The sequence below is a fragment of the Alligator mississippiensis genome, chromosome 15, assembly GCF_030867095.1.
Source record: "Alligator mississippiensis isolate rAllMis1 chromosome 15, rAllMis1, whole genome shotgun sequence".
NCBI classification, from domain to species: domain Eukaryota; kingdom Metazoa; phylum Chordata; order Crocodylia; family Alligatoridae; genus Alligator; species Alligator mississippiensis.
In genome coordinates this window covers 20,453,535-20,464,729 of record NC_081838.1, presented here as the reverse complement: position 1 = coordinate 20,464,729, position 11,195 = coordinate 20,453,535, and the positions used below count along the sequence as shown (strand labels likewise).

At 51.9% G+C, this 11,195-nt stretch overlaps 1 protein-coding gene across 1 annotated transcript; it reads left to right on the top strand.

Annotated features, from left to right (window-relative positions):
- Window positions 1-1,469: 1,469 nt before the first annotated feature.
- On the top strand, window positions 1,470-2,414 carry LOC132245882 (olfactory receptor 1K1-like). The gene has a single exon (XM_059719094.1). The coding sequence runs from the start codon at window positions 1,470-1,472 to the stop codon at window positions 2,412-2,414; it is 945 nt and encodes a 314-aa protein (XP_059575077.1).
- Window positions 2,415-11,195: the final 8,781 nt, after the last annotated feature.

The following is an 11,195-nucleotide window of genomic DNA, read 5'->3' as shown; positions in this document are numbered from 1 at the left end:
ATCTCTTCTTCCCAGGAGCTTCCCCTGAGCCCATTTCTATCCTCCAGCACAGCACGGACCCCAGACAAGTAGGAGAGGCTGCAGAGCTGGGCTGCCTCTACCTTGCGGGTACCAGGATGGTGGGTAAGTGTATCTGTCTAACCATCTGTCTCTGTACACACACCGTCTCTCCTGATTTTTCCACAGTTTCCCTTTTCCCTACCCTCTTTGTCTGTCCTGTCCCTGTGACACGCCCTGCCCCAGTGGTCCCTGACCTGATTCCCTGTCCCCTCTGCATTTAAGTGCAGTGACCAACTCCCTATCAGTCACCCAGTGTTGCCTCCCCACCTGAGCTAGGTCCGTGCCAGCTGTGGTGCATCTCTGTCTGCATTTTTCAAGCACAACTCCCATTTCATCTTGGCGGGGACCTGTGGGCAGTTGTCACCTTTCCCTCCTTCCAGAGGGGTGAAGGAGCTGCCCTTCACTAGTGCACATCAGCTGTTCAGCATGGACGGTCCCTCTGACTGCCCCTGGAGGGACCTCGATCGCAGTCCATGTGCCCTGCAGTCTGAGTCCAATGCAACCACATTTCATCTCTGATCTTCTCTTATCCAGATTTGGTGCCCTCAGACTCTTCTGCACTTCCTCACCCACTTCCCTGAGACCTGAAGCTGTGCAAATTTCTTTTCTTTTGGGGTGTCTGTTTTCAACTCTGACCAGGCAGACATTGTTCTTCTTCCATCTCCCAGGTTTAAGAGCCTTCCGCTCCCAGAGATCTCCCCCCACAGCTGGGTCTTCTGCCTCTGTTGCTGGCCCAGATGCAACCAGCCCTGGGGCCACACAGCTGGATGCTTCTGCTGCTCCTGTAACTTGGAAGCCACTACAGCATAGCCGTGCTCTGCTGGTTCAAAATGTCTATTCTGCATCAATTCCCTGCTTGTTCCTATGTTGTCCCTTGGCTCCAGACATTTTCTCCCCACTCCGTATGCTTAGGAAGAGCAATCTTATTTCTCTTTCTCATCCTTCATGGTGATCAGCTGAAGAGTTGAATCCTGGGGTCGGAAAGGACCTCAGGAGCCTGTCTAGGAGGAGCCCTGCTCTAGGCGGGATCACCCCTGCCAAACTACCCCAGTCCAGTGTCTGTCCAACCTGCCCTTAAACATGTGGGAGGGGGGAGCCTCTACACCCGCTGCTGGGAGCCTGTTCCAACTCTTAACTGCCTCAGAGAAAGCGAAGTTTCCCTCATCTCCAAAGGCAATTCTGCTTGTTGCAATTTAGGATCGTTACTGCTTGTCCTGTCCACCCCCTGCAGCTACAGAGGGTTGTCTCTCAACCCCCTGTTGGGACCCCCCGTCTGATATAGGAAGACTGTGATTAAATCTCTTCTCCAGACTAAATAATCCAAGTTCTTCCAACCTCCCCTCCTCAGCCAGATCGTCCCAGTTTTCTAATCCTTTTTGTTTTGTGCTCCTTGTCTTCCTTGCAGCACCATGGAGCAGACAAATGCTTCCAGCCTCCCCGGCTTCATACTGCTGGGCTTCTCCTCCCGCCCAGAGCTGCGGCGCCTCCTCTTCCCCCTCTTCCTCACCATGTACACGCTGACCCTGCTGGGAAACTCCCTCATGGTCCTGCTGGCCCGCACTGACCCCCGCCTGCGCTGCGCCCCCATGTACATCCTCCTGGGTCACCTCTCCATCGTGGATGTGGCCTTCTCCTCCACCACGGTGCCCCGAGCCCTGCTGGACTTGCTCTGGGGCAATGGGGCCGTGTCCTACGTGGGCTGCCTGGCCCAGACCTACTTCTTCCTGGCATTCGGCATCACCGACAGCTTCCTCCTGGCCTGCATGGCCTTCGACCGCTACGTGGCCGTGTGCCGCCCACTGCGCTATGCTGCCATCATGGGCCCCTGGCGCTGCCTTGGGCTGGTGGCTGGCTCATGGGCCATTTCCCACCTCCACTCCCTGCTCCATGTGGGACTGCTGGCTCGGCTCTCCTTCTGCGCCTCACGAGAGATCCCGCACTACTTCTGTGATGTCCAGCCTTTGCTGCGCCTGGCCTGCTCCTCCACCCATGTCAACGAGCTGGTAATCTTCAGCGAGGGCTCCCTGGTCATTATGGGGCCCTTCATCTTCATCCTGGGTTCCTACATTTTCATCCTCACTGCTGTGCTCCAGCTGCCCTTGGCTCAAGGCCGTCGCAAGGCCATGTCCACCTGTGGTTCCCACCTGGCTGCAGTGGCCCTGTTCTACGGCACCATCATTGCCGTCTACATCCGCCCAGCATCCAGCTACTCAGCTGAGCATGGTCGGGTGGTGACGGTGCTGTACACGGCACTAACCCCCATGCTGAATCCCCTCATCTACAGTCTCCGCAACCAGGAGGTGGCAGGGGCCCTACGCCGGGCACTAGACAAACTGCATGCCCCAGGCAGGTGAGGGGGTGCCTGCCATCCTGGGCTGAAAGGTGGTCCCTTTCCCAAACCAGGGACACTCCAGTACTGAGATGCCCCTCTCTGCCACTCTTCTGTGGGGAGTGCCAGGGGCCAGGGTTTCTACCTTGAGCTGGGGCATGGCAGTGCCCAGGGAATCTGAGGTCGGTGTGGTAAGGGAGATTCTTTTTTCCCAAGACTTCTCTGCTTCCTAACAGGACAAATCCAGAGTGACCTGTTGGGAAGACAGACAGGAGTGGATCTTGGGTGGTGCACCGGAGCACTTGCACCTCCCTGTGATTCCTGCTCCATCCAGAGCTTAAAAGCTCCTGCCCAGAGCAGCACTAGTATTTCTGTTCAGGCAGCGCTGAGGGAGTCCCTTGACTTCATGGCTCAGTAGAATCACCTGGTTCCTTCCAAACTTTTCATTACGCAGGTGTTAATGACCCTCCCTCCTTTTTAATGCTCTTTCCTGTGTCCATAGCCCCCATCTCACTGACCGGCAGACTGTTCTAGCTCTGGCCACACACATGAATTCTGGTGTGGAAACCTTAACTCTGGGGAACATTAACTCAGGGGTAGAAATACCTTGCAGAGAAGTATTTGTTGGCACTGGATTTATGACCCAGACACCTTGTTCTGGGCAGAGCCAAACCATCAGGCTGACCATGATGTCTCCATTCAATAATAGGTGAATTTTATTGATACACAGTGATAGTATATAGGAATAATGTAGGCAAGGCAAGCAATATAACACCCCCAGTGCTATAGATACCAGTCCTAGCAGTGTCAGAGAGGGAAGGTACACCTGTCCAGTGTGCAAGCTTCACCCTGAGGTTCTTTCTTGAATGTCAGATGTCAGCAGCCTGAAGACCGAGGGCTGAGGCCCACCCTTTCCCAGTGGGGTAGATGACACAGGCTGGTGGTGTGCCCTCCGTCCATGGTAGTCCTGGGTTCTCCCTTCTGGGACCCTTTGCTGCTCTGAAATCCCTCCTTTTGTATCCTTTTTCTCCTCTGATGACCCTTCATTCCTGGGCTATGTTGATTGGTTTCCCTGTGGTCTTCATATTGTCCACATTCTGTCCTGTCAGCATATAGCTCAAATCCATCAAATGCACACATCTTGTTTTTGTTATTTACCAGTCTCCTGATTTAATCTATCCACCAGAGCTAGAAATCCCAATGGTTCTGCAGTTGGGCACTCGACCTGATACCAATCTTGCAGAGTCCCTTATCTCTGTTTGGGTATACTGTTCATGCTATGGAGCAGTGTGTTACATGTCTTCATTTTCCCAGCCTGCATCGCTCCTCGTTCCAGACACAGTGACTATTGAAGGAAACTTTGTCACCAACAGGCTTTTAGAAACAAATTAACCCTTGCTGTTCCCCTGGACCATTGTTCTACTGCATATCTACTTTAACAACAAGCCAGTTCCCAAAACCAAACCTCTACATATCATTTTATAGCAGTCAGTATTGGATGCACTGTCCAGATGCTCAATGAGTCTCAATTGTGCTTTATGGATCTGCAAGAGACAGGTACATTTAATTCTAATGACCACAGGGCTAATGAGACTAAATCTTTTGATTATATTTCTGCCTGGTATGTTGTGGCTTTATACGTAATATATGATACAGCAAACAAATGCTTATGCCAATAAAGTTTTTTTTCTTCCACCTTAAACTGCACACTACAGCCCTAGACTCCATGCTTAGTATTAAAGCTCTTCCTTTTAACTGGAGAAAAAGATGTTGTGTTTTTATGTGATGATGCACCACACCATCTGCACCACCCTTTTCCAAACCCTAGATCCACCCATGAAGATAGATCAGTGCTAGCCCCGCGCACCTATGCTGACATGCTTCCACCACAACCCTGCTGGAAGGGCCAGAGATGACCCCAGAGAGCCCAGCTGGATAGGTGCCAGCCCAGGCCCCTCTCTTGCATTTCTGAGCAATGTGGATAACAACCTACTATGCTCCTACCCTACCTCAACTCCCACCAGCTCCCAATCCCCACTTGCTCTCACCCATGTGACCCTTCGCCCCTCCCTGAGTGGGGACAGAACCCAGACACCTGGGCTCCCAGCCCCTAAAAGTCTATTACCCTTCTCCTGAATCCTTTACTAGATCAGGACCCCCCTTCTTGGGGTAGATGTCACAAGGCTTTGGGGGTGTCTGCTACAACTGGGCTGACACACATTGATTGTTTTGGACAGGGCTCAGATCTGGTGTCCCCTGGAAAGGCAAGGATCCCACCATCCCCTGCTGCCTGAACCAGTCAACGCCCCTGCCCTGTGGCAGATCAGGGCTTGGCTTGTACTCCCCACACATCAAGCCCAGTTTGGCTCAAACACCCATCAGAGGGAAAAGGAATTGAATCTCTTGGGCTCGTAGCAAGACAGGGCAGTAGATCCAGGTCCATCCATCCTGACCCAGAGAGCACAATAGGACTCCCATGCCCAGGTGCTGATGCCTAGAGAGGTTCAACTGTGGACATGATGCCCATCGGCACCCCACAGGGGAATAATTCCAGCCTCACTCGAATAGTTCCAGCTTACTGTGGGGGTCTCCATCTCAGGGGGTTTTGTGTGAAGGCTGGGGGCAGAATCCTGCTGCATTGCATGCACCCAGGCAGCATGGCCTCAGCATGGCCCTTTCTTAGCTCTTACTCACAGGTTTGGATTTCCCCCCCCACCTCCACATGCTGGGGGGAAGAAGGATCTCTCTATGACTACTGAGCAGGTGCATCACATCCTAAGTGCACATCTGAGAGCTAGCTGAGTTATTGGGACGCACACCAGAGAAACAGGAGACCCATTTCTTGGCTCCTCTGTTGCTCAGAGGGAGATGGAATTGCATCAGCTGCTTCCCAGCAAAGGGCCCGAACCACTGAGCCAGAGGTGATGCAGCCCTCTCTGGATCATGAGCTGCTCCCTCTTGCTTGTAATAATCATGGGATGACATGCATGGAGGGCAATGCCAGGAGAAGTGTCTGCCTCACAGGAAGCAAAGGATCTGAGCTGGAATTGGGGCCCCTTTCCTGCCACACCAGCAGCTACCACCCTGAGTCACACACCAGCTGCCCTGTTCTCTTCCCCAGATCCCAACAGATCTCCCACTTTGGGGTCCCCAGATAGGGGTGGGTGGGGAAGCTTCAAGAAGAAGGGGGCTTGAGAAGGCCTGAGCTGTGGCCTGGTCAGAGACTCAAGTTAAAGCCCTTTTGGGAAAAGGGGACCTAGAACCCAAGTTCTTTGTCTTCCCAAGGGAGTGTCCTAACTAGGGGGAAGGCAAAGGCTCTCCCCTGCCCCTGCTTCTCCATTCCTGAGTCTCACTTGCAATGGACATGGGTTTGAACCCTGGTCTCCTGCTGCCTGGAAAACAGGGGTTCTTCAGGAAGAGAGAAGAAGTTTAGATGATGGATTTTCCTGGTTTGGACAGGGCTGATCTTGCCTCAGGCAAGGGGTTGGATTGCATATGATCTCTGAAGGTCCTTTCCAGCCCCACTGCTCTCCAATTTCCACAAATTCTATGATACATAAGAGCTCTATAAAATCACGAGAGGTGAGGCCCAAGTGAACATGGATCTGTTGTTCACCAAGGCCCTGAATATTAAAACTAGGGGACACCTGCTGAAATTAGTTGGTGACAGGTTTAAAAATAACAAGAGAAAATTCTTTTCTGGGAAACTTATGGAACTCATTGCCACAGGATGTGGTAGAGGCTGAGAGCAGAGCTAGGGTCAGCAAGGGACTGGATAAACTCATGGTTGATCAAAATATTAATGGAGATTGAACTCTTAGAGGGTCGGGGGTGTTCAACTGTCCAGAACATTGGAGAGGTTTCCTCTAACCCAATAATGATGGACACCAGGGAAGACACTGACTAGGAGATAGATCAGTCTAGAGAGATGTGATTCGATGCTCTCCCTCTGTAGTAGCTACCCCTGCCACTTTCAGGGACAGGTTACTGTGCGAGACTGACCATTGATGTGACCCAGTCTGTTCCTGCTGATGTTCTTATTGGAATCATTCCCACCTATCCCAATCTTCTCAGCAAAACCCTGATCTGCCCATGGAAACAGCCAGGCTAATCTGAAATCCTAGTGTTCAGAAATCCCAGGCAGACTTTGTGGCCTGCAGACATGAGCTAGGAGCAAAGGCTGGCCCAGGGCTGGCTCCATGGAGACAGTAGCTCCCTAGTATCCTCTATGGTGGGATGTCCCACAGATCTGGCAATCTCCAGGCAGCTGCACCCTGAGGCTCTGGTACAGACAGGAGGAGTATGGCTCTGCTTCAAGCCACTCAGGGGATCCGAGGGCCCCTCCAGCCCATAGCTGGGAAGCTGCACCCCTTGGGCATGGGGCAAGGCCACGCAGGGGACATTGTGTATCTCAGGATTGTTAATAACAATCCTTGTGTCACTGTCTGAGGCCATTGCTAATGAGCCCAAGGGGGAGGAGATGTCCCCAGGTGATGCTGGAGCAGGACTAAAGCTAAGTAGGCCTAGAGGGGAGCCCAGGAGCCAGGCATCTCAATAACATGCTAAGGAAAGATAGCTCTCAGTGCTTTCCCAGCCCAACCTTCCTGCTGACTCTATGGTCTCTGGCACAAGTTACACTTAGGGCCTGATTAACTGCTTAATCATGTCTTAAGGTTTAACCCAGCCATGTTAAAGCAATTAATGACATCATAAAATAAGGAATAAGCCATAAAGCTATTCCACAAAAAATCTGTGATAACTTTGTGGCTGGTTCTTTTGATGCCATTAATTGAACGTGTGGCCAGGTGCTCCCTGGCAGCCGGGAGCCCAGATCAGGCCATGGGGATGCCAGCCACGGGAACCTGCTACTTGCTGGTGAAGCAACATATGATAGGATCTGGTGCGTGATCCCACGATCACACTGTGGCAGGCCAGTAGGGGGCACTCCTGCACCCGCCTCACTGCACTGGACCAAAACCGAGCTTCGGATGCCTCCCCAGGGGTGCCAACTTCTGGCTAATCCCCTTCCTGGAGCACACCTGCAAGCATGGAGTAACTGTTGCCACCACCCGGGGTCTGGCCTTTGTCTGGGCTCTTTGCCACCTGGGGTACACAGACCTTGTAGACCTTGAGGGTGCTTAACCCACTGTGAGATTCTGGGGTGCTTCCTTTTGCCTGAACCCGAAAGCTTGCTTAATAACTATTCTCCAATCATTTGGGTTGGTCTAATAAAACATATTAAATTCACCCAAGGAACCTTGTCCTCCTTTAGCCTGAAACATTCATAGTAGCCTCCCTTAATCAGTTGAGCGAAGGGGGGGCTAAAAGGCATACCTAATCCTGAAGCAGATTCAGCAAGGCTTGGTATAATGGACAGCTTTATTGCTTGGAGAGGGTAGGCATGGGGAGGGGGTACAAGTCAGAGAAGTATCAAAAGAAAATCCCAGAGCAAACAGAAGTAGCTTGGTAGCCTTTTGATATATTTCTAGATCACTTCATCCTACATTACTAGCTAAAATTCAAGTAAGGTACTCACAAGTATCATCCAGCAGCTGCCTGAGCTTCCTCTGGAGGCGGGCACATCTTTGTGTGCAAAGGAGTTTCAAGATGTCTCTCACCTGTCCCCCAAGATTGAGGAACCCTTAAATAATCTTTCTGACCTCATCCCTTGGACCCAATCATAAACCAGTATCCTCAGACCACAGCTGTTGCTGGTTGGTCAGTTCAAAAAGCATCAGCACCCTCAGGTGAGAATTTAGGGTTACACAAGACAGAGGATGACCCCCCCACCCTCAGGAATTTACAACCCTGCTATCTAAGTGACCAGGTTCCTCCAGCAGCCAGAGTTTGGAACCAGAGTGGCCGGGGAGGGGGGAGCCTGTGGCCCTACATCAGTGAGACAGGAAGGCAGAGAGGTTGATTCAACCACATCATGGGTGACTGGTGCCTCTTGAGTCAGGGGGGAACATGCCCCACATGACACCAGTCAGCAACTGGGGGGGCCCTCGGTGGCCAATCCCACTGACCGGGGAGTGAGGTCCCAGCAGCCAATGCCACTGACTGGGGGTGGGGGGGTCCCCTGGCAGCCAAGCTCACTCCCCTGGCTGGTGCTCGCAAGGAGGGCACTGGTGCTCCCACCTGCCCCCCTGCCTGTCAGCTAAACAGGGAATATGGCCTGACAGGGGGTGCACCAGTGCTCTCAGGGTGTGCATGTGCACCCCTGTGTACCCCCTATGTGTCACACACCTCCTGCCATGAACATGTGACACGGCAGGGAGTGCCATTGTGAGGATCACACAGCAGATCCCACCATGCTTTAACTGCATGTCTGGAGGGGCCCCATCAGCCCTGACAGATGGTGACCAGGAGTCATCTCAAGGCACGGGAAAATCCAAAGTCCACTTTGACTCAAGAGGAACCTCCAAAATGCCTTCCCCGCACTGTTGTCTCTGTACTGTCTGTTCTCTGGACAACCAGAGTCCTCCTTTCTGCCTGGGGACTCTGGGATTCCCCCATGTCAATGCCCATCTCCCTCGAATGCTCTTTTTATTGTGAAGCTCTCCTGTCTCTGCACAGGCAGATCCTCATCCACAGTATTTTGAGTTCCCTTCCCAACACTGGGTGCCTCCCTCTTTCTATAGCCCTTTGTGCCAAGAGCCTGGGGAGAATGCAGTCAATTTAATTACAATGCAACTGGCCACAACACCTAAAAGATTCCCCTTCCTCCTGTTCACTAGTTTGGCATGCCAAAGATCTTCATGATAGGCAAAGAGCTTCTGTCTCAAGACAATTGCCCCTTGTCATCGGGTCTGGCTACATCTTTTTGATTAAGCAATGTTGCACAATTGCAAAGCTACATACATTGAGACGTTGTCAGATCCAGAAGCAGGGGAGTGGATGAAGAGGGTGAATCCCTCTGCATGATATACTATGAACCCCCAAGTCATTCCTGCTTTTGGGATGGGTTTCTGGCAGTGCTTAATGCCGGGTAGATGACCAAAATAATAGTCACTTAGCTAGCAAAGACATGCGGTCGAGCTGCTCTGACCACAGACAGTGCCATCAACTTCCCAATTTCCAGTTTGTTCAAATACCTCCCCCAGATAACTCAGGTTCACACATTACATGCTTCTGGAACAACATGATGGTGAGAAAAGAGCATACATGCTTAGCAAAAGAGTGACTGATACACACGTGCCGGCCTCTCAATGCCAGAGAGCAGCAGAAGCAGGTTCCAGAGAGGATGGAGCTGGGCTGCTCCCAGCAGTGGCAGATGACAGACAAGGAGCAATGGGCTCCAGTTGCAGACAGGGAAGCAGAGGTTAGATATTAGGAAAAACTTTCTCACTGGGAGAGTGGTAAAGGACTGGAACAGATTACCCAGAGAGGTTGTGCAATTTCCATCCTTGGGGGGTTTTAAGACCCAGGCAGACAAAGCCTTGGCTGAGATAAGATAGCTGGGGCTGGCACAGCTTTGAGTAGGGGGTTGGACTAGATGTGACCTCCCAGAGACGCCACATGCCCCCAAAGGCTGGGGGGGGGGGTGGGGGGGCATGGCGAGATCCCACAGGTGGCGGTGGTGCTGTCAGAGGCGGGACCATGGCGGTGGCAAGTGGGGAGCTGCCTCAGGCAGCCGTAGTGCTGTTGGCAGCAATGGGGCATGGTAAGCACTGACTAGTGGTTGGTGACCACCTGCAGACACCACTGGTTATGGCTGCGGTGGCAGCAGCAGCCAGCAGCAATTGCGGACCACCTGCAGATGCCACCAGCAGTGTTAGTGGCGAGGAGAAGGGTGGCAAGCAGGAACCACCAAGAGGCACCGCCAACAGTGTCGGCACTGCCTTTTCACAGTGGGTGGACTGCCACCTCAGGGGGTGCACATGCACCCGCATGCATCCCCTACGCCTCACATTTTCTAGGATCCTATGAAATCTGGGACCCTATGAATTCCTTCATGAATATAAATTCATTGAATCCTAGAAAATGAGGGTTGGAAGGGACCTCAGGAGGTGACATCTAGTTCAATCCCCTGCTCAAAGCAGGACCAGCCCCAACTATCTCATCCCACCCAAGACTTTCTCTAGCCCTGCAGTCCTCTCTGGTGTTCTCTCTACCCCTGTGGGTGCCTGATCTAAAAATATCGAGCAAAAGGTGACCAGGGGCTAACAATAGAGCAACCAATGTGTTGTGAATGTCCAGGTGTTTGCTCTTAACCCACAGTAAGCGAAAGGTTAATTGGTTCAGCTTCATCCTCACCAATCAAATGTTGAGGTCTTCCAGGCACCTTTATTTTACCTCTGGTAAAGAGCTGCACACAGGCAGTCAACACAGAACAGCTGAACACAATAAATCTCTTAACTCCAAATTATTTTGCTGTCCCTATCCTGCAAGTCCTGGGTTGAAATGTGGGCCACTCAGCCCTTCCTGGCAGACCATCCTGTTTCTGGTAGTGGAATGGCTTATTTTGCTCAGACCACACAACTCTTTTAAAAACACTGCTCCAATGTCTTTTCCATGGGCTGTTCTAGGATTTTGAAGAGCGGGGTGCAGGTGGTGTGGTGCATCATCACACTTTGAACATATTATTCTGCAGTTAAAGAGAACCAGGAGGCTTTGCTAATAAGCTAGGGACCTAGCAACATAGTATTCAGTTTAAGATCAAAGCAAAAACAAATTAAACTTCTTAGCAGGGTTGGTCAAAGCAGGACCATCCCCAACTATCTCATTCCAGCCAAGGCTATGTCTACTCGGGTCTTAAACATCTCCAAGGATGGAGAGTCCACAACCTCTCTGGGTAGCCTGTTCC